A 23,951-nucleotide genomic window follows, 5' to 3' on the forward strand; every position below is an offset into this window, starting at 1 on the left:
TGGTTTCAGAGTCTGTTTTTTTAACCCCTACCCTATATTGCCTCAAATGATGATAAGTACAATGGAAAAAAAAAATTATTTAAACACTTTGAAAAGTGGGGGCAAGTTAGATTGCATGATCCAGGGAAGATGGGGTAAGCATTGTTGGTTAGCAGCTCAACTGCCTTTTCCCCTCCTGCATTCTTGCATAACCGTGATTTTATTCTGGTGTTCACCCTCCTGTACTTGATTGATCATGCGGCCCCATTGCCCTGGCCTGATCAGTTTATGGGTGAGTATATGGCCTAGTTCTTGACAATGAGAAGTTAGGAAGTCTGTTGGAGACTTCTGGGAAAGATTCTCAGTTCTTTTGTTAAAAGATCACAGGATGTTTCTACCTTTAGATGTTAGTATGTGAAGAAATCTTTGTGTGGAGGGCTAGCCCACAAACTGATGGGCAGATAGGAAGATAGGAAGGACCTGGATCTTTGGTAACATTGTTGGGACACTTATTTCCCAGAAAGGTCCTAATTTAAGACTCTGGTTATATAAGAAAATAAATCCCTTTATTGGTTAAACCCCTTTAGTTGGGTTTTCTGTTACTTGTCTTTGAGAAAGTGACATTTAATCTGAGCAAAAATCAAGGGGAATAGAGCTCTAGGTAGAGGGATCACCAGTGCTTAAAGCAGGAAAGTCTTGGCATGTTCTAAAGACAAAAAGAATTCCAGTGTGGCAGGAATATGGTGAGCAAGGGGGAGAGTGGTTGGATGTGGTATTAGGGAAGTGACAAGAGGCAAGATCAGATTGATCAACCATGGATTTTATTTTATATTTTATTTTATTTTGGATTTTAAGTATTATGGAAACCCTTTGGAGGGCTTTGGCAGGGAAGTTATATGATCATATTTTGTATTTATGAGCCCTCTGGCTGCCGTATTAAGAATGAGGGCAAGGGTAGAAGCAGGGAAATGAGTTACTGCAGTTGCCCAAGGAAAAGATGATGTTGACTCTGGGCCAGATTGATGGTGAGTGAAGATGGAGAGAAGTGGATGTATTGGGGAGATATTTTTGGAGTTAGATCTATAGGCTTTGTTGATTTTGAATTAGAGGCATGGGAGAAAGGATAGAGTGAAGTATGGCTTACAGATTTTGAATGTTGAGCAACATGGTGGATGGTGGTGACTCATACGGGGATGAGGAAAGCGAGGTGCAGGATTGAACACACATGGCATCAGGAGTTTGGTTTAGAACAAAGCTAATTGAAGCTACATATCAATTCGGTGGATTTATGAGACTAAGGTTTAGAAGAGAGATCAGGGCTACAGATTCATATTTGGTAGTCTCAGTCATTAGACAGTACTTAAAGTCATAGACTTGGAGAAGAATGACTACTACAGGAATCTAGATAGACAAGACTAAGATTTGGGGTACTCCAACATTTAGCAGTTGAGCAAAAGAGAAGAGACAGGTGAGATAACAGGAAAATCGAGAGTGTGGTGTTATAGAGGCTGAGGAGGAAAGTGTTCCAAAATGAGTGGACATCTGATTTGGATGCTGCTGAGCTGCAGGGTAAGAAGAGAGCACAGAAGTTGCTGCTGGATTAGGCAACATGGAAGTTGGATATGGGATTTGGGAGAAAAGAGGGAGTCCTGGGTAACTCCTGGGTTTCTGGCTTGGGTGAATGGATGGATAATTTTGTCATTTGCTGAAAAGAGGGCACAGAAGTTGGGGTGGAAGGGAAGATAATGAATTCAGTTCGGGGCCTGTTGAGTCTAAGATGGCTCTAGAACATCTAGATGATGTCCAGTAGGCAGGTGGACATACAGGTCTGAAGTTCAGAACATTGAGCTGCCTATGGATCTGGGAACTGAAAGTACCTTCCATAGCACCTACCCCGATGTTTGCTAAGCTTCTCCAGACAAGAATCCAAAGTCTTTTACTGGGATGTAAAACACAGCTTTCTCAGGAGTCCTCTGCATCTCAGATTTTTGAAGAGTCAGGGACCAGGACTTCTAGAGCTCACAGGTCAGATGGTCCTTGGTGATTGACAGGAAGGAGGAGACACTCTTTGTGGGACTGCCTCTGCCCTCCTCCTAGGAGCTCCTGACTGAGCTTGTAAGGCTTTTGCCAGGCATCCTGCAGAACATCCCAGTTCTTTGCTCCATTGCATTGTCCTTGGAAGACCAAGCAAACCCAGCTCCAGCACAGCACAGGGTTGGAGGGGTGGGGAAGGCCCTCATGCGGGAGAGGGAACAGACCTGAACATATAATTGGCCCCATGATCTGGACCCTTCATCCAGACTCTTTCTGTACCCTCTGCCCCACATCCATTCACTTTTCTCCATTCTCCTCAGACACATCTTAGCAACCCGACCTCCCTGCTTTAGTCAGGGCCTCAAAGTGCTTGGTCTTGGCTTTTGGTTCACATTTGTGATTAGCCTTTACGAGCCTATCCCTTTAGGGACTGGGTGCCTTAGTCTTTTCGACCAAAGGTGTTTTCCCAGTGTAGGCTAATAAATATTTAATGACAGGATGGGCAGGCTGGGACAAGTAAACATGAGCATGCACACACTGTCCTTCTGTTATGCAAGAGTTTGGCTGGCATCACCACTGGACCCAGCCATGTGCAACTGATCCCAGTATGGCTTTTGGAAAACACTGGAGTGGAAGAGGTGGCAACGATTGGAGAACAAAGTAACAGAGACCCATAAACTGGGTGGGTGGTGTTGGGGTAGGGAACCTGGGCTGCTAAGATCCTAGAGATAATAGAGGATGATGGCAAACTAAGAATCAGATGACTGGGAACCCAAACACCAATGCCCTTGGGGAGATTGTTTCTTTTCTCTGAGCCATGATTTCCCTATCTATGTAATGGGGCTCTGGCCTAGGCAGTCTCCAAACACCCTTCATGTGTGTGCTGGGAAGGCCGGGACAATGTGTATTTTGTTTATATCACAGTGCTGTTCTTACTGGAGGTAGAGCCATTGACCTTGTTGGTTTTGAACTGAGGGATGGCAGAAATGATGCTACCATAATTAAAAGTATTTGTTCTTTTAAGTTTTTCAGGGGGAGTCATGACAAAGGTTTTGAGAAATCTCCAGGCTAGCCCATTCAGGCTGGGGAGTCCCCAGCACCTTTAGAAGCCCTTCCTAGGGCGCCTGGCTGGCTTAGTCAGTAGAGCATGTGACATGTGACTCCTGATCTCAGGGTCATGAGTTCAAGCCCCACATTGGGTGTAGAGCTTACTTAACAAAGAGAGAGAGAGAAGTCCTTCCCCAGTCTATGTATCCAGACTTATTCCCCTACACCCATGCTTAAATCCAGCCAGATGATCCCCACTCTCCCTAATTTTGCTCATATCTGGAATGCCCATTCCCCCTTCTCTGCATATCCAAACCTAAATTCTACTCATTCTGCAAAGCCCTGCTTCAAAGCCACCTCCTCTGGGAAGCCTTCCTAAACTTCCTCCAAAATGGAAATAATTTGACCTCCTATAGCACTTAATCCACTCTAATCCATATGTCACTTACCATTCTTCGTCTTGATTTTGGGGTGATGGGTGTCCCTGTTCTAGATCTCCTTTTAGACTGAGTCTCCTGGAGAACAGAAGCAGTGTCAGGCTTTTGTTTCCCCAGGGCCTGGTACTTGATTAGATCTAATAAATACTAATTTATAGGACCATGTCTCATGGGATCCTCTCCATGACTTCCCTGCTGTGGGTGGGTATGGCTGTGTCTATTTTACAGATGAAGAAACTGAGGCCCAGAGACTTATCTGAGATCACCCAGAAAGGTGAATGTTGAAGCTCACCAGTACCCCTCAATGCTCCTCATCAAGTGAAAGAAATCTCCCTACCCCCACAAGGGTGTAAAAGAGGCAACTCAATATTTTTGGTATGAGCTGAGGTCACCGTGCTACTGCGTTTTCTTCTGTCCTTCCATCCTGTCTCTTCATCTTCTTTCTCTTCCTCTATCTTCAACTTCCTCTCCTTTTTCTTTTCTGCATTTGGCTTCCTTTCCCTTTTCTTTCTCTTTTCTTCCATCACCTTCCTTTCCTCTATTTGTGATTCTGCTCTGATTTCTACCCAAGGCCGTGTCCCCTCCACCACCTGCTGCCTCTTTTGCTGCCCAGCTCCTCCCCAAGGAAAAGATGGATGCCTATCTTGCTCTCAACCCCTAACCCTTTCTAGGTTAACTAAGAGGATGCAGGCCAGGGACGCATCCCATCGTTTTCCTCCCCTTTTGTACTGCCCACTCCAACCAGTTAGAGAGCTGTGTATGTGGACAAACAAAACCAAGGCCTGAATTTCTTCTTCAAAGCCTTGTCTTAAGAGATTGGTGATACCAGCCTCCACCACTAGGAGACACCAAGAGCAAGGAAAGTGTGGACATAGAAGCTGCTAGGGTCCCCAGCGTTTATCCTTCTCACTCACTCATTTATTCAATATATTCTGAGCACTAACTACGGATCAGTGTTCTAGGTACTGGGGATACAGAACATCTCCTGCCATCTTGGAGCTCACATACTAGCAGAAAGGGACACTTAGAAGGTAAACTAACACATTCTCAAGATAATTATAGATTAGGGTTAGAGCTATGAAGCCAATAAATGAGGTAGGTGATGAGTTGGGGAGTCGGTAGGTATTGGCTGATGTCAGAGAAGGTTTTTATGAGGTTTAATTTGAGCTGAGACAGGATTGAGGGCGAGCCTGCCAGGTAGGGAGCCTGAGGTGAGGCTCCAGACAGAGGGAACTGCAAGTACAAAGGACCTCGATTTGTTTGGAGTTCCACAGGAAGGCTAATGAGCTAGAGTTTAGTGAGAGAGGGAGGGCAAGTGCCATGAAATGAGGTTGGAGATATGTAGCAGGGATTGTATGGAAAGTGATTTAAGAGGTTTGAGTAGGAGAAAAGCTGATTGAATTTTTAAAAATGATTGATTGTTGTAGTTAGATAGTATTTACATTACAACTATGTAAATGTTCATTGCTGAATGCTATGTATGATTACATTTCATTTGTCACACAAGGTTTTATTTTTTGTTGGAGTTGATAACTGCCTCATTTTTTTTCATTTGCTAGTTTTCTATATAATTATCACTAATTCTTTTTACATCTTCCATTAACCTTCCAATATAATTTTTCACAAAATCAAATGTATCAGTACTCAAATAGGTCCATTTTCCTTTTTCTGGGAGCCTTTGGGCTCCTCTTCCTGAGTGATGTGCCTGTTCCAGGCTGCTCGCTATCTAGGCCTGCTGTAGAGCTGTTATCTTGAAATCTCCCTTCACCTTCTCCTGTGCTGGCTTGGGTTTCCTGAACCCCATGTTTTCCTCTTTCCCAGTTTGCCCCCTTATTTTCCTAGAGCACATCTTCCAGTAGTTTCTTGAGAAAGAGTGCATGGGATGAAACCACTTTGATACTTTGCATGTCTAAAAATATATTTTTTTATACTTTTACTTCCAGCCTTGGAATGTGCTTGTTTGTAAAATGTGTCTAGGTATAGAATTACACAGAGAAAATCATTTACCCTCAGGATTTTGAAGGCGTTACTTCATTGTCTTTTAGCTTCCAATTCCCTGTTGAGAAGTCTGATACCATTCTGATTGCCAGACCTTTCTACATGCTCTTCCCCTCCCCCCAGAAGGTTTGAGGAGAGCATAATGATTAGAAGTATGGACTCTGGGGGCATCTGGCTGGCTCAGTCAGTGGAGCATGCAACTCTTGATCTTGCCGTTGTAAATTTGAGCCCCACACTGGGTGTAGAGAGTACTCAAAAATAAAATCTAAAAAAAAAATAATAATAATAATAATAATAATGGACTCTGGACTCACACTGCCTAGCAGTTAGCCTGCGCAACTTTGGACAGATTTCTTAATCTCTTTGCACCTCAGCTTCCTCATTTGCAAAATGGGGTTGTTGGCAGTTCAAATGACTTAATATATATAAAACACTTCTCTTTATCGCTGGTATTTTAAAATTTAATAAAATTAGTGTAGGTCATTTTTTATTCACTATGCTGGGAAGTCAAGAAATGTGTGGTATTTACAACTTTTTAAATTTTAGACAACTTTCTCGTATCATTTCATGTATGTTTCTTCTTCCGTTTACTTTATTACCTCTTTTTGGAGTTCCTCCTAGATGTTGAACCTCCAGGCTTACCTCTAATTTCCATAATTTTTTTCTTCTAGTGTGCATGTTTTTGTTGTTCTACTTTCTGATAAATTTCATCTTCTAAGTATTCTAATGAATTTAAAAAACTTTAGCTATATTTTATATTCTAAATGCTTTGTTCTCATTACCTTTTTATGAACCCTTTTATCTTCTTTACCTCTGCTTTCTTTTTTTTTTTTCTTCTGCTCCCTGTTTTGTCTCTTTACTGAGTTTTTTGTTTCTTTGACTTCTTTTCAAGTTAGAGGCTCACCTCAAATGTCTGGTGACCCTTGACCGCTTATATCTAAGAATGAGGCATTGAAAAGAATGTGCTTGAAACTTTTCAACTGGGAGGCTTCCTGGTACAGGGATTTTCACTAGGGGCTCCCTAAATGTTTATAGGTCTTTTTCCTGGGCACATTTTTTTTCTCCAGAGGAGCAAAGGTGGTATAAGCTTCCTGGACTGTGTTTTTAATAGTTAAGGGGAGGGAGCGCCTGGATGGCTCAGTTGGTTAAGCGACTGCCTTCGGCTCAGGTCATGATCCTGGAGTCCCGGGATCCAGTCCCAGGATCCAGTTCCGCATCAGGCTCCCTGCTTGGCAGGGAGTCTGCTTCTCCCTCTGACCCTCCTCCTTTCATGCTCTCTGTCTCTCATTCTCTCTCTCTCTCAAATAAGTAAATAAAATCTTTAAAAAAAAAATAGTTAAGGGGAGGAAGGGGGCTGGGGCAATCTCTTTCAGCCTTTATTTATTTTTTTAATATTTTATTTATTTATTTATTTGACAGAGAGAGACACAGCGAGAGAGGGAACACAAGCAGGGGGAGTGGGAGAGAGAGAAGCAGGCTTCCCGCCGAGCAGGGAGCCCGATGTGGGGCTCGATCCCAGGACCCCGGGATCATGACCTGAGCCAAAGGCAGACGCTTAACGACTGAGCCACCCAGGTGCCCCTCAGCCTTTATTCTTGTTTTTGTTCAGGCCCCCTGTCCTTTACTGTGGTATCCCCAACTTTGCAGTATTTTTAAAATTAATTTTCCAGGAAGTAAAACCTCCCTTTACCTACAGAGGTGAGAGGCAGGCATCTGGCTATGTGACGTGGGGGAGAGATTTGTGAACTTCAAAGATCTAATTATAATTTCCCTGTTGTATAGAAGCTTTCAAACAGTATCTGTTTTTATCCCCACGCTTGACCCCTTAGTAGCTCCAGAGCACATTGCCTTGCTTCCTGTTAGTATTCTCCAACTCGGAAGGCATTTACTTTGGCTTCCTCTATTCTTAGTTACCCTTCTTCCACCTACTTTCAATCTTCCAAGAAGTGTTAACCCCTTTCTTTTGCTATTTCCTCTCCCACCAGCTAGTCCTTGGGGTTTATGCCTGTTTTGAGTCCTCTGCCATCAACGCAGGGGGAAGGCGCAAACCTAAATCTAGGTGTTAAATCCTCTGGTCCAGAATCTGGGAAAACATTCTCACTCTCCACTTGCCAGACTCTAAATGTATCAATTGGTTCATTTTATGACTGTAAAAGATTCAGAATTCCAAGAATCCAAACATTAGCCAGAAGAATTTTCCCACAAAGTCCTTTTTATTTATTTCACTAGAAATTACTCTTTATTGATTAAATCACCAGGAATTTTCAGCACAAGATTGAACATCTTAATGACCACCAAGGTTTGGGCTCTGGGGCTTGTTCTGCCTCTCCCAGTCCTTAAAGGGGTTTAGAGAGAGAGACGTCATTAACAGAGACCAAATCAGATGGTTGCAGGTCCTCCTTTCCCAGTCATTGGACAAGCTGCTCAATTCTTGTCCAGAGCAGGAAAGAGCCAGTACTTCAGAAAAATCTAATAAAGAATTTGACAATGCGTGTAAGATCTCTCTTAACAATTTAGATTTACCAACAGTATTGGTCCAAACTTACTTGCTTCTGATCTAAATCATTTTGCAATTTACCTTTTTTTGGTGTGTAGGTAATTCTAATAAATAACCTCACTCCCTGTGCAGACAACCCAGTGCCAAGAAAAAAATCCCTCAAACCAGATTAGCCTCATCTTGCTCTTGGAAAGAAGTAACCTCTTGGAAAGAGGTTTTTCTGCTCCTTTTCCACATACGAGATGAACAAACCTCCCCCGAAGTCCAAAATGTTACTTCTGGCCTTGGAATGTGCAGCTTGTGATGGGCTGATTCAAATCACCTCGAAAGGGCCACTGGAACTACTATGCAGTGCAGACAGCCTTCTTTGGAAATTTCTTCTTAAAATAAAGCTCTGAGAATCGCTAATGATTGTGTACAGAGGCTCTAAGGTCCAAACAACTTCTGCTATTCCATCTCACGAGCTAGGCTCAGACGAGGCACTGGAATTGTCAGGAGCAAGGGCAGCAGCAGTGGCCCCACGAGGTAGGACCTCAATAACTCGAGGCTTGTCAATGATCCGGGCTGTCCGGTTTCCCTTTTCCACAATACCGACGATCCATGCTTGGTGACCCTCTCCATACTTGGAAGATTTGATTTCAGAACAAAAGCGAGCTGCCTGTTCTCTTGGCAGACAAATCAGTAATCCCCCAGAAGTTTCCGCTGAGGTTCCCTGAAGGAGCCCAAAGCGCCCACTGGCCTTGCTGATGGCAGCCATCTTGGCAATAATTGGCAGATTATGAATGACAAAGGACACCTCGTTTCTTTGTTGTTTTGCAAGGTTCTGAGAGTGTCCTAGGATGCCAAAGCCTGTGATATCTGTGGCTGCGTGTGCATTAAATGTGTGCATTAATCCAGCAGCAGTTCTGTTTAGGGTAGCCATGTTGAACATGGCTTCCTGATAAGCCAGCTCTACTTCTTCTCTGGAGACCACCATATTTATTTTATTCCATCTCTCGGGATTATCCAGCCATTGGTGGGCATTGACAGCAACTTGGGTTCCTAAGGGTTTGGTTAACACGAGCACATCCCCAACAACTGCGCTGTCGGGCATGATGAATTCATTTGGCTGACATACCACAGTGGCAACCCCACCGACGATAATCCAAGGGTTTACCACCGTTTGTCCACCAGTCACTGCAGTCCCTCCTTCCTCAGCGGCATCACGAAAGCCTTTGATCATGAGTGGTGTTATCTTTTCTCGCTCCTCCTCAGTCATACTCTGGCTGACGCTGAGTAACATCAACATGTTGTCACATTCAGTAATGCCCATGGCGTAGAGGTCACTCAGCACGTTGGCACACGCTATGCGCCCCATCATGTAGGGATCTTCCACCAAGGGGTAAAAGAAGTCCGTGGTCTGCACCAGGGACAGGCCCCCGTGCCTCAGGGGTATGACGCAGGAGTCCATCCCAATGCCCAGGGCTGGAAAGGGGGGGTTGGGTTCGGCCCCGGCCGGCAGCCCGCCTTCCTGGGCCGCCTCTTCATGGCCTCCGACCAGGCCCAGGCCCAGCGGGGGCCGCACGTCTGGCCGCGTCAGTCCCGCCAGGAGTTTGAGCAGCGTCTCCTGGGGGACCTTGCAGCCTCAGCCCTTCATGCCGGAGAAGCCGGTCAGCCGCCAGCTCGGGCTGAGGCCCAGCGCCTGGGGCTCGAAGGGCCGGTAGCTCGAGAAGCCCCGGCCAAGAGACAAGCCCGCGGAGCCCGAGCCTTCCGCCGCCGCCACCACCTCGCCGCCGGCGACCGTCACCGCGGCTTCCGCCATCGCGCCTGCCGGGCAGGAGGGAAAAGAGGAGAGGCGAGCTCCCTTCTATTTTCTACTCCAGTTACTACGGACTAACAGATAATACGGCAGAGATTCTCCCCGGCGCGACTCGCGCCCCGGACTCACGGCGCCCCGCGCGCTCCTGGCCTTCCTGGGGGAGGAGCCGCCGGCCTCCCCTACTTATAGTCCTAGTGATTGACAGCCGTGCCATCCAATGACGACTTCGCTACCGAGAGGCGGGCTTCCTTTCGTCTAAAAGATAAATTACAAATCAACCAGCAGCTTGAGAAGCTGGTCCCGGCGAGGTTACGCGGGAGTGCCATGGTTCGCTCCCCTAGTTGTAATTTAAACGATCTCTAGGGAGCGGCTGGAGGAACTTTGCGCCCCTAGAGGCAATTTAGCAAGTGCAGCATTTTCGAAGACGAGGAATATCGCTCACATGGCAGATCTCATGCAGGTCAGAATTGTCCTAGGGTCATTTGACAGCGCTCGTGACCAATCCAGGATAGGAAAGTAGCCCAGGGAAAAAATCGGAAAGAATAATGAGAAATTAGATATTAAATTACTACCATTAAGCAAGCAAACCGTAGCATCAAAATAATGAAATGTTAAAATGGGCTTCAAAGAATTTTAAGGCTCAGGGGAGCCTAGCTGGCGGGAGAGCATGCGACCCTTGATCTCGGTATCGTGAGTTACAGCCCCACATTGGGGGCAGAGACTACATTTATTTATTTATTTATTTATTAAGATTTTATTTATTTATTTATTTTTTAAGATTTTATTTATTTATTTGCGAGAGAGACAATGAGAGACAGAGAGCATGAGAGGGGGGAGGGTCAGAGGGAGAAGCAGACTCCCCGCCGAGCAGGGAGCCCGATGCGGGACTCGATCCTGGGACTCCAGGATCATGACCTGAGCCGAAGGCAGTCGCTTAACCAACTGAGCCACCCAGGTGCCCCCAGAGACGACATTTAAAGAATAAGATCTTAAAGTCTTTTAAGACTCTTAAGTCCACCACTGTGTGAGTCACTTTCCCTCTCCCGGAATCAGTTGACTCATCTGGACAACAAAGTGGCTTATCTTGTTCTGTTCTAAAGTTTCTATGTATCTTTAAGTTATTATGTATGAGTATCTGTGATGTATCCATTAAGAGCAATTTGCCAATATCTGTTAAGAATATAACTGCACATAATACCTTTGACTCAGCAGTTCCAATTCTAGGACATCCTACAGATGTACTCAGAGCTGTGAGTGGAAATGATAGAGTTGTTTTATTTTGTTTTGTTTTTTTCCTGTGCTGTTTGTAATATCGACATACTGGAAACAACTTAAATGTTTATCAATTGTGATGAAGATAAATCGTGGTACACTTATATGATAGACTACCCAAGCAACTCTAAAACAGAATGAGAAAACATTGATGTAATTATATTGATAATAGTTACAAGCCTAAGAGGCACAGTTCTAAATGCTTTAGTATATTAACTTAGTTCTTACAAAAACCTTTGAGTTAGGATTCTTTCCACATTTTACAGGTAAGGAATATACTGCACAGAGAGATTAAATGACCTACTCAAGGTCATAGCCAGTTTAGAATGGAGCTGGATATGAATCCAAGCAATCTGTTCCAAAGACCACCAGGTTATATTGCCTATGATGTTTGTTAAGAGAAACAGGCAAACTTCAGAGCAATATTTATAGAATACTATTATTTGTTGTAAAAGGGGGGGAAATATATTCAATGGCATACTTCTGGGAGGAAAATCACCATAAACCGGTGAATTGATTGCCTCTGGGGAGGGAATGAGGTGGTTGGGGATGGGAGATTCTTCATTGTATTGTCTTTTTGTTCCTTTAACATTTGGAACTTAAACATTTTTAAAAATATTTGAGTGTATTACATACTTAAAAGAAAAAAAAAGAACAACCTGCCTATGGGACTATAAATTGGTGCAACCATTTTGTAAAAGAGTTTGGCCTTAACTGATTAAATCAAACATGCACAAATTCATGCATTTCACCCATAGGTGGAACTCCCCAGCAATTCTACCCATAAAACATGCCCTAGAGAAACTCTTGCAAAGGTGCCTCAGGAGACACGTGTAAGAATGTAGGAGCTCTGAGATTGATTACACGACAACGTGAAGGTACTTAACACTACTGAACTATACACTTAAAAAAGGTAAGATGGTAAATTTTTATGTTATGTGTATTTTACTACAATTAAAAGTATAAAAACACAGGAGATACTTATAGCTCTTATAGTAAGTCATTTCATTTGGTTTTATTATTAAGGCAAGGAGTAAATTGGAAGAAACTCAAACGTTAAAATTAGACTGAGTTGCAGTCTTGGCTCTCCTAATGACCTTGGGCAAATTGTCTAACCTCTAGGAACCCGTTTCACTACCTATAAAATAGTCCTTTCACCTGAAGATAATGACAGAAACCAGACGGAGTGTTTATGAGAATTAAATTTTAAAAATGTGTGTGAAGCTCCTAACACAGTTCCTGGCCGATGATAAGCTGTTCATTTTAACTACTGTTAATGTGGATGTAGGGGCTGGAATTTAAATTCACAAAAGTTGTAACATCTTGGAAATTTTTTTTATAAAAACAAGTCCATTTGTCTTCCTAAAGAAAAAGAAGACTGTAATGGCAGGACACTGGAAACAACCTGTGTGTCTGTTAACAGGGAATGCATAAACGAATCACGGTATAACTACACAATGGAATATTGTTTATCTGTGAAAATGAATGATAGGTCTAGGCATCATCAATAAGAGTAATCTCAAAAACAAAATGTTGGGAACAAGAAGCCAGTTGCAGAAGAATCCATAAACTAAGATGCCATTTATATAGAGTTCACCAGGCAAATCAATATAATATATTGATAAGAGATGCAAAATGACAAAAAGTGTTTTTAAAAATAAGAGAGTGGATGATTAACAAAATTTGGCATAGGGATTACTTCTGGGGAAGGGGGCCTAGGGGACCCGGACTACGTTAAGTTCTGTTCCTCGGGCGGGGTTATAGTTACATGATGTTCTTTAAACCATACACATCTATTTTCCCACGCTCGTTTTGTAAGCTGTATGTTAACATTAAAAAAAAAAAAAAGAAAATGTGCTATATTTTAGAATTAAAAATACTGAAGGTAACTGAGGGTTGCTGGAGTGGAGGGGGGTGGGAGGGATGGGGTGGCTGGGTGATGAACATTGGAGAGGGTATGTGCTACGGTGAGTGCTGTGAATTGTGTAAGACTGATAATTGATGAATCACAGACCTGTACCCCTGAAACAAATAATACATTATATGTTAATAAAAAAATAAAAATACTAAAGGAAACATGAAATAATGAAAAAGCAAGAGATGTGGAAGCAAAAAACCTCTGGATATTGTCTGACCTTTGGGTTTGCTGTCAGTGAGCTGTCTGCCCTTGAAGAAGTGATATAACCTCTGTACACCTTAGTTTCCACTTCTGTAAAATGAGGGTCATCATCTCTGCTTAGGATCTGGTATAGGGATCCTATGAAAATATCAACTATGAAAGTTTCCTTGCAAAATGTTCAGTGTATTGTACCTGTGAAGGATCTTCCTATCACTAAGGGAAAAATGGAAACACTCTACTACATCTGTAGTCACCTCACCTGGGTTAAAAAGTGACTAGATCAGGTGCCCCTGTTTATATGCTCTCTTTGTTCTTTGGACTTTCTCCTCTCGGCATTTAGGACAGTTTGTAATTTTTTTTTTTAAGATTTTATTTATTTATTCATTTGACAGAGACAGAGCAAGAGAGCACAAGGAGGGGGAGCGGCAGAGGAGAGGGAGAAGCAGGCTTCCCGCTGAGCAGGGAGCCCGATTCCGGGCTCAATCCCAGGACCCTGAGATCATGACCCGAGCCGAAGGCAGACCCAACTGAGCCACCTTTTTTTTTTTTTTTAAAGACTTTATTTATTGGGCGCCTGGGTGGCTCCCCCTGCTTGTGCTCTCACTCTCTGGCAAATAAATAAATAAAATCTTTAAAAATGTAAAGATTTGAGGGCACCTGGGTGGCTCAGTCGTTAAGTGTCTGCCTTCGGCTCAGGTCATGATCCCAGGGTCCTGGGATCGAGCCCCACATTGGGCTCCCTGTTCGGCGGGAAGCCTGCTTCTCCCTCTCCCACTCCTCCTGCTTGTGTTCCCTCTCTCGCTGTGTCTCTGTCAAATAAATAAATAAAATCTTTAAAAAAAATAAAAAAATAAAGATTTTATTTATTTGAGAGAGAGAGCGAGAGAGAGCACAAGTAGAGGGGAGGGGCAGAGGGAGAGGAAGAAGCAGACTCCCCACTGAGCAGGGAGCCCAATGCTGGGCTGGATCCCAGGACCCTGAGATCATGACCTAAGGCAGGCACTTAACCGGCTAGCCGCCCAGGTGCCCCTATAATTCTTTATTCATGTGATTACTCCACGACTGTCTGCCCCACTAGTCTGCAAGCTGCAAGGGCAGGGGCTGTCCTGCTGTGTCCACCCTGGCTTCCTTGGCACTTTACATGGCAATGACATTTGATGAACGAATACATCATTTTATGCAACACAATTTGCTGAGCTCATATGATGAGCCAGGCCTGGTGCTGAGCATTTTGCACTTAATTCATCTCCTCATTAATGCTCATAGCAGCCCCAGGGGATTGGCATTATTAGCTCCATTTTAGAGATGAGGAAACTGAGGTCCCTAACAGGTCAGGAGTCCTGCCCAGGGTCACCTAGTGAGAATACAAACCTAGGTCTGTTGACCTGAAGGCTGGTGCTCTATCCCTCATCCTGGGCATTCCCCCCCTTGAGAATACTAACAACCCCCATCATGCACCTCGAGGAACCAGGACTCTTTGGAAGGAAGGTTTCTCTTCTTTTCTTTTTAAGATTTTATTTATTTGTCAGAGAGCGAGCGAGCACAAGCTGGGGGAGCAGCAGACAGAGGGAGAAACAGGCTCCCCACAGAGAAGGAGCCCTATGTGGGGCTTGATCCCAGGACCCTGGGATCATGACCTGAGCCAAAGGCAGACACTTAACGACTGAGCCACCCAGGCGCCCCTGTTTAGTATACTTTTAAAAAATATTTTATTTTATTTTTATTTTTTAATTTTTTAAAATATATATATATATTTTTTATAACTTGACTTTTTATTAAAGTTTAGGTAATTATGGGGCACCTGGGTGGCTCAGTCGGTTAAGCAGCTGCCTTCGCCTCAGGTCATGGTCCCAGGGTCCTGGGATCGAGCCCCACATTGGGCTCCATGCTCCTCGGGGAGCCTGCTTCTCCCTCTCCCTCTACTGCTCCCCCTGTTTGTGCTCTCTCTGACAAATAAATAAAATCTTTAAAGTACTTTAGGTTAATTATTAGTTTGGTCCTTTTTTTATATTTATTTTTTTTTATTCTTATGTTAATCCCCATACATTACATCATTAGTTTTAGATGAAGTGTTCCATGATTCATTGTTTGTGCATAACACCCAGTGCTCCATGCAGAATGTGCCCTCCTCAATACCCACCACCAGGCTAACCCATCCTCCCACCCCCCTCCCCTCTAGAACCCTGTTTGTTTTTCAGAGTCCATCGTCTCTCATGGTTCGTCTACCCCTCCGATTTCCCCCGCTTCATTCTTCCCCTCCCGCTACCTTCTTCTTCTTCTTTTTTTTTTTCTTAACATATATTGCATTATTTGTTTCAGAGGTACAGATCTGAGATTCAACAGTCTTGCACAATTCACAGCGCTTACCAGAGCACATACCCTCCCCAGTGTCTATCACCCAGTCACCCCATCCCTCCCAGCCCACCCCCCACTCCAACAACACTCAGTTTGTTTCCTGCGATTAAGAATTCCTCATATCAGTGAGATCATATGATACATGTCTTTCTCTGTTTGACTTATTTCACTCAACATAATACCCTCCAGTTCCATCCACGTCGTTGCAAATGGCAAGATCACATTCCTTTTGATGGCTGCATAATATTCCATTGTATATATATACACCACATCTTCTTTATCCATTCATCTGTCGATGGACATCTTGGCTCTTTCCACAGTTTGGCTATTGTGGACATTGCTGCTATAAACATCGGGGTGCACGTACCCCTTCGGATGCCTACTTTTGTATCTTTGGGGTAAATACCCAGTAGTGCAATTGCTGGATCATATTAAAATATTTTATTTTTAAGTAATCTCTACACCCAAGGTGGGGTTCGAACTTACAATCCTGAAATCAAGAGTCTCATGCTCTGTTGACTGAGCCAGAAACTTATTACAAAATCATTATGTTGTCATTGGAGAAAAATCACAAAATTCAGCTTAGTAAAAAAGAAGAAAGTTAAAATAACTCGAAATCCCTTCTCCCAGAGAGAAGTACTAGTAACAGCCTAGCAGAGTGAATTTTAGACATTTTCCTTTAATGTGTTAAGGAGAGCCACTACCTCACACTGAACTCCAGGGGGCGCCCTGTCACTCCCTCCAGGCAAAGTGGAGCTGTGTGCTCTGTGCATTTGCATATACTTTTTAACTTTTTAAAACAAAAATGGGATCATTCCAAGTATTTCTTTTTTTTTTTTTTAAGATTTTATTTATTTATTTTAGAGACAGAGCACAAGAGGGGGGAGTGGGAGAGGGAGAAGCAGACTCCCTGCTGAGCAGGGAGCCCGATGCGGGACTCGATCCTAGGACTCCAGGATCATGACCTGAGCCGAAGGCAGTTGCTTAACCAACTGAGCCACCCAGGCGCCCCCCAAGTATTTCTAGTAAGAAATAACATAATGGATGAAAATAATCTGGCATGTAATAGATGTTCAACACTCCTGCTGGGTTCATTCATAAATATTTATTGAAAACTTTTTTTTTTTAAGATTTATTTATTTATTTGAGAGAGAGTGCAAGCAGGGAGGGGCAGAGGAGGAGGAAGAAAGAATCTGAAGCCAACTCTGCGCTGAATGCGGGGCCTGACATGGGGGTTGATCCCAGGACCCTGAGATCATGACCTGAGCCGAAACCGAGAGTTGGACGCTTAACCAATTGAGCCACCCAGGTGCCCCCTATTTATTGAAAACTTTTGTGCACTAGATACTGAAGTTATAACAATGAATGCCAGGCAAAAATCCCTGTCCTCATGAAGCTGACATACTAATGGAAAGAGATAGCAATAGATAAGATCAATCATTTGTTAGTTAGAGATAGATATTGAGGAGGGAAAAATGAAGTCTGAAGAGAGGGAGGGTAGGAAGTTTGGTATGTGAATGTGTCTTGTATGATTGTAGCCAGGGAAGGCCTCACTGAGAAGGTGACTTTGAAGTAAAGGCCTGAATAAAGAGAAGAATAGCATGCAGATATCTGGGAAAGAGTGTTTCAGGCAGAGAATGGCAAGTGCAAAGGCCCTGAGGCAGGAGTGTGCCTGGGGCATTCTAGGAGCAACGAGGCAGCAAGGATGACTGGTGCACACTGAGTGGAGAGAGCTGTAGGAAATGAGGTCAGACAGGTGTGTCACAAGGTTGGTGAAGATGGCACAGGACATAGGGCCTTACAGGTCATTGTAGGACTGAGGTAATCTGACTTTGCTCTAGCTTTTACTCTGCATTCAAACCTCAGAGGTCAAAATGTTCCCCATTGTTCTGAGCCCCCACCACCCTGGCCCAACATCCAGGTCAGTGTCCCCATCACCAGTCCCTGAACCTAAGCCCGACCCAGGCCAGGACAGCCTCAGCCCCCAATCCCACCTCCCCTGGGTTTGCCCCGTGGGGCTGCCAGCAATAGGCTCTCCCTTGGGAAACTCGAGAACTGACACCTATGTTCACAGACCCTCACACTGTTAACCATCTTTCATCACCTTATGGGGCAGGAAGTTTCATCTTTACCTCTGGGGTAAATGTGAGAAGCCATACTGAGTTACCTCTTCCCATAAGAACGAGAGAGACACAGGACAGAAAGAGACTCAGAGTGATGGCAGAACTCAGAGAATGGAAGTTTTGGAGATGGAGATAAAGAGCGAGAAGATGATTGGGAAGGTGCAGAGAGAGGGACTCATGGGATAACCTGGCAGAACAGCATTTCTGGCAAAGGCACCAAGACGAGCAAGCCTCATGTGTTGGATGGAGGCCAGTGTGGCTGGTGACAAGTGGGCGAGGGAGAGAGCAGGAGGAGGTGACACCGGAGAGACAATGAAAGGCCAGATGTGCAGGGCCCCTGGACTATGGGATGGCCTTTGGCTTTGGCTCTGGGTAAGATGGGAGCCACAGGACGGTTTAGACCAGAAGGGTGACATGGTCACTGTGGCTGAGGTGAGGGTGGACAGGGTTGACAAGTGGATACAGAGAGACAGTGAGGAGCCTCCTGCAAAAACCCAGGGGAGAGACAATGGTGACTTGGTTACATCAGAGATAATGACAGGTGGTCATATTCTGGATATTTTTTGAAGGCAGAACCAACAGATTTCCTGATAATTAGATGCAAGATCTGATGGGTTAGGGTGCCTGGGTGGCTCAGTTGGTTAAGCATCTGCCTTCAGCTCAGGTCATGATCCCAGAGTCCCGGGATCCAGACCCCCATCATGCTCCCTGGTCAGTGGGGAGCCTGCTTCTCCCTCTCCTCTGCCTCCCCTGCTTGTGCGCTCTCTCTCTCTCTCTAGCATGTGCTCTCTTTCTCTCAAATAAATAAGTAAAATCTTTTTAAAAAATGATCTGATGGGCCATGTGAAGAAATTCTGGACTTTTTGTCCTAAGAGAAAGAGGAAGTCACAGGATTGGTTTTAAGCAGGGAGGTGACATGGTTGTATTTGTAATTTTGAAAGATCACTCTGGCTGCTAGATCAAGAACAGACTGGAGAGGAATGATGCAGCAGAGGGTGGTGGTGACTTGGATTAAGGTGGAGTAGGGTATGGGATGGACAGAACACAGCATAGTTCTCTCTGCCTCAGGGCCTTTGCACAGGCCACTCTTAATTACCCAACAACCCTTCATGCCCAACAAACACTGTTATCTTCAAGACTTCAGGAGGTCCCGGGTGCCTGGGTGGCTCAGTTGGTTAAGCGACTGCCTTCAGCTCGGGTCAGGATCCTGGAGTCCCAGGATCGAGTCCCACATCGGGCTCCCCACTCAGTGGGGAGTCTGCTTCTTCCTCTCACCCTCTCCCCTCTCATGCTCTCTCTCACTCTCTCTCAAATAAATAAATAAAATCTTAAAAAAAAAAAAAAAGACTTCAGGAGGTCCCTCCCCTGTGATCTCATAACCCTGAAATTTCCTTGTTTTAGCAATTATCATGCTAGATTTCCTCTAACATCTGTAAGCTCCTCACAGCTGGGACCACGCCTCACTGGATTCCAGGAGCTCAAGGCCCAGCATGGGCTCTGGTGCAGAGAAGGCCTTAGAGAGCATTTGTTGAATGAATAAATGGGAAGAATGTGAATGAGGTGGGAGATTGACACCCTGATATTTGGAGCTTACCAAAGCACTGCAAATCCGTTATTATTATTGTTTTCTGATTATAAAAGTAATGTGTGCTCTCTATAAAAAAAACCAAACACTACATATATAATGAAAGAGCTCTAAAACCTCATCCTCTATACTCTAGAAATAATCAAGACATCTCTAGAATCTAGAAATAACTACGTAGAGTCCAGTAAATACCCTCCCCCCAATTTTTTTGAGTTTATTTATTCAAATAGTCTCTACACCCAACTTGGGGCTTGAACTCACAACCCAGAGATTAAGAGTCAGGTGCTCTTCCAACTGAGCCAGCCAGACAGCCCTCTTCCCCCACCAAATTTTTTTTAATGTATACACCAAAAAATGAAGTGTTTAAGATATAACACACACTAGGGGCGCCTGGGTGGCTCAGCGGTTAAGTGTCTGTCTTTGGCTCTCTGCTCAGTGGGGAGTCTGCTTCTCCGTCTCCTCCTGTGCTCTCTCTCTCAAATAATTAAATAAAATCTTAATAAAAAAATATGTAACACACACTAGTAATTTGCTTTTCTTCTCCTTACATTATCATGACAATCTTTCTATGCTAGTACATGTAAATCTACCATATTTTGTTAAAGGCTGAATAGTATTTCATAAAATGGACTTATTTAACTGGTATAACCAACTTCCTATTATTGTTAGATACTCAATTTATTTTTTCCTTTTTTTTTAAAAAAAGATTTTTATTTATTTATTTGAAAGACAGAGACACAGCGAGAGAGGGAACACAAGCAGGAGGAGTGGGAGAGGGAGAAGCAGGCTTCCCACGGAGCAGGGAGCCCGATGCGGGGCTCGATCCCAGGACCCTGGGATCATGACCTGAGCTGAAGGCAGACGCTTAACAACTGAGCCACCCAGGTGCCCCTATTTTTTCCTTTTTTAATTAAAGTATTTCCTTGAATATCCTTGTTGCATTTATTTCAAGGCACCGGATTTTAGGAGGATCGTTGAAGCGGGCGTTCTTCCTGGGGTGGTCAGAGGACTTGAGACTTTGTCTTATAGGGGACATTAGATATAATTGAGGATGTTCAGCCTGGAAGAGAGACCCATAAGCCTTGTCCACATTTCTGAAGGGGCTTCCAGAAGAGAAAGAGAACAGATTTGTCCTGGGCATTTCAGCCGGGCAGAACCAGGTCTAAAGCATGGAAGTCACAAAGAAGCAAACTCGCATGTAATATAAGAAAGCATTTTCCTACAAGCAGAGCTGCAGGAGACGCAATGGATCTCCTTGGGAAGTCAGGAGCATCCAGTCTCAAGAGGTGTGGAGGGAGAACCTGGTTGAAAATTTAATAGGAAGTAATATATAAGGGGCTTTTGTGCAGTAGGCCAAAGTTTAATTAGGTGATATTTGGGAGTCCTTTCAAATCTGAAATTTTGTTACTACGCTTTTTTAAAAAAGATATTTATTTATTTATTTACTTGAAACAGAGAAAGAGAGGAGGGAGGGGCAGAGGGAGGGGGAGAGAGAGATTCCCAAGCAGACTCCCTGCTGAGCGTGGAGCCTGACACAGGGCTCAATCTCACCACCCCAAGATCATGATCCCAAGATCATGACTTCAAGATCATGACCCGAGCTGAAACCAAGAGTCGGACACTTAAGCGACTGAGCCATCCAGGTGCCCTGTTACAACACTTCTAATCGAAGGTATCATAAAGGATGGCACAAAGAAGTTGGCACGATGCCTCAGGGCTGGGAAGGTTTTGACAAATGGCAATGGGGATGCACGTTGCAGGCAAAGGGGATAGGCTGATGAGAGATTGAGGGGGGAAAGTAGGGCATGAAGCTAAAGAAAATTATGGAGTAAGATTGAGCGTTAGCCCAGGTAACTAAGAACTTCAGAGGTTGAGGGTGAGGTGGCCAGCTGCTGGTTTTTGTGTAGGACCCTGTTTCCTTGGCAGTAGCTGATTACTGTAGGGTGAACATTTCACCCCAGCTCGGCCAGATTCTCTTTCCTAAGAACGTGGAAATTCAGAGTATATGGAAAGTTGGGCTGAGGTTGGCATTGAAGGGCAACCTTCTTCAACCTTGTTGAAGAGGTGGAGAAGGGTGCCCTCTTCCATCCACCTGGAAGACCTGATCGTATTTGGGTTCTTCTAAGGGCTTTGTGATATCCTTTAGACAAATGTATTCGTTTGCTTTCTGTCAGCTCAAATGGGTTCCTGTGACTTGCCACGACATGACATTTGGCCAAGAGCCTCTAAATTAAGAGGGAGTCATCCACAGCTCCTGATGGAGCTTCAGGAACATTCAGGTGGAGGAGCAGTGGCAGAAAGGATTGAGAAGAGTCTGATAGGTGGTGAGACCAGGGAGGAGGCCTTCCTTATCACTTAGATAATCAACAGGGCTGCTGCTTCCCCCAAACACTTCACCTCATTATACAGTGCAAACACGTCATGCAATGACAAGTCTTCCAGGTTCTGTTTGACTTGTTTTCTAGATGGACTCAGGCTACCTCGTCAGAAGACGGGAGAGGTTTTCTTTTCCCCAGGGAAGGAGAGTTATGGCAGGGAGTTCACTTTCCTTGATGCAACAAATAAGATAGGCTGGGGTTACCAATATCCTCATTGTAAGCCAAATGTGAGTTTTGGTCATTTTGGAAGCCCAAGAACAACTGGGCGTGTCTGGAGAACTAATGGGGTGACCCAATAGAAGACCTAGTCAAGAGGGAGCATCAGAGTGCCCTAAGGGGGGGAGGCTCAGACTAGAATGACCTTGACCCCAGAGTGAAATTTTAATTGTCAGAGGGGAGTGGTCCTTCCTGTACATATAGCTATTCTGCAGGTCGCTCTGGCTCAGCTCCCTGAACATAAATCAGTGAGAAAGAGAGAGAGAGAGATTGGAAGATAGAGACAGATTGAGACAGAGAGAGAGAAAGTCATAAGTAAAACTTGAAAGAGCTTCTTTACTAGCCTGTACACACTGGAGCCCAAGCAGTTGGAGCTTAGGGTAACTCAAAGCAGAGAGAGAGGCTCTTCCTGACTCCACCACAGCTTTGGTGTTTTAAGGGCTTGGGGCGAATAGCCAAGAATTGTTATATCTGTGGTTTTGGTTATAGAATTACAGCCAAGATGTGAAGCCTGGAGCAGCTCCCATACAAGGGAGTGGAGTACAAGTGAAATACCCCTGAAGACTTTCTGAAATAGCAGAGACTTTGCAGGAAGCTGGAGATCTTGTACTAGCAGGTGGGGGTAATAAGGCAACAACATGGGAGTATTAACATTCATATGATCCTATTTGAACTCACAGACTGGTGAGTCCTGCAGAAGCCTGAGCTGTGTAGGGAGGAGGGAACCAAGGCCCAGAGAGGTGAAGGCAGGTATTGGCACAGCATAGCAAGTCAATACTGCTTGGAACTGGTTCCCAGGCTTCTGGCCCGGAGTGATAGGCTCTTTTGGACACAATCAACCATATGCCGAGAGGCTGGACGCGGAGCCTCCAGAGTGAGGTCACTCAGTGACAACACGACCCCGTGGATTGCATATGAATACTCAAGAGTGCCATCTGTAGAAAATCCCTACCTGTGGTGCATTCAGCTCAGCCCTCCCTCGGAAAATCCCAGGTAGAGTTTCTAGGACTTTAGAATGCCCTGGTGCACCTAGCCATGAGATCATAAGGGCCTTGGAATAGGGTGGTGGCCTCTGTGCCGCACCCACTCTGGGCCCCTCTGGGCCTCAGTGACCTCCCCTCGCCTGAGGCCCAGCCTCCTTCCCCGGGGAGTTTCTCCCTCTAACCTCCTGGCAGGTGGAAAGAAGGGGAAAGAGCACTGTGGTGAGCCAGATATTTCTGTTAGAACCATCCTGACCAAAGTGGCCTATGTTACTCTACCCAGGAGGAAGTGGTGGGTGGGGAGCCCGGGCGAGGAGGTAGCAGCTGATGGCAACCAGCAGCATTTGCACCAGCAAATCTTCAGTGTGAATCTGAGAAGAGAACTTTGCCCTGGTTTGTCCTGGGTTTGTAGGCAGTCAGGCCTGGTGGATTGGGGGTGGGGGGCAGGGGAGGCCCCAGCTTGCTTTTCCTGCTGCCATCTATATCAGCCAGGGGCCCACTGGTCCCCGAACATGCCCAGAGGCTCCCTGCTGCCACACCTTTGCTTATTCAACATTTTATTCGTTTAAGCACCACAAGAGAAATGGTTCAGCATGGCCATACTGTGGACTGGAACTAGGGAGGCCATCAGGAATGGAGGCAGCCCTCCAAGCTGTCACCACTCCTCATTCATAGACCTCACGATTATCTCTTCTGACATCCATGTCTCTGTATGTCTGCAACATTCTCCCCTCACTTGTGAATTGGCTGGTCCCCTCTACGTCCTCCAGTTTCTGTTCTAAAGGGAGCCCTGCATCAGGCTCCCTGCTCAGCGGGAAGCCTGCTTCTCCCTCTCCCACTCCCCCTGCTTGTGTTCCCTCTCTCGTTGTGTCTCTCTTTGTCAAATAAATAAAATATTAAAAAATAAGTAAATAAAGGGAGCCAACTGATTACTAACCTGCCATCAGCTTATTACTTAATTTTATATATTAAATTAAATATATAATTTAATGTGGCCCTCCACTTTCAACTCCCCCAACCTCTCTTTCTTGCTCCTAAGCATCTAGACCCTGGAAAGCAAAAACCTCTTCATTATCCTCAGCAGCAAGAGGAGCCCCAAGCATTCATTCATCAGTAAATATTTGCTGACTACA

General features: G+C 44.7%; 2 protein-coding genes across 2 annotated transcripts in view; one reads left to right on the forward strand and one right to left on the reverse strand.

Annotated features, from left to right (window-relative positions):
- Positions 1–7,687: 7,687 nt before the first annotated feature.
- On the reverse strand, positions 7,688–9,939 carry SEPHS2 (selenophosphate synthetase 2). The gene has a single exon (XM_045875334.3). The coding sequence runs from the start codon at positions 9,791–9,793 to the stop codon at positions 8,450–8,452; it is 1,344 nt and encodes a 447-aa protein (XP_045731290.1). The 5' UTR covers positions 9,794–9,939; the 3' UTR covers positions 7,688–8,449.
- Positions 9,940–23,951, forward strand: part of ITGAL (integrin subunit alpha L) — a 58,901-nt gene continuing 44,889 nt past the window's right edge. The window contains exons 1-2 of the mRNA XM_045875331.3: positions 9,940–10,250; positions 11,821–11,975. The gene's annotated coding sequence lies outside the window, so the exon portion shown is untranslated. The remainder of the gene's footprint in view (positions 10,251–11,820; positions 11,976–23,951) is intronic.

Source organism: Mirounga angustirostris, unplaced genomic scaffold (assembly GCF_029215605.1).
Source record: "Mirounga angustirostris isolate CCGP_5_RB_7025 unplaced genomic scaffold, mMirAng1.0.hap1 SCAF_5, whole genome shotgun sequence".
NCBI lineage: Eukaryota > Metazoa > Chordata > Mammalia > Carnivora > Phocidae > Mirounga > Mirounga angustirostris.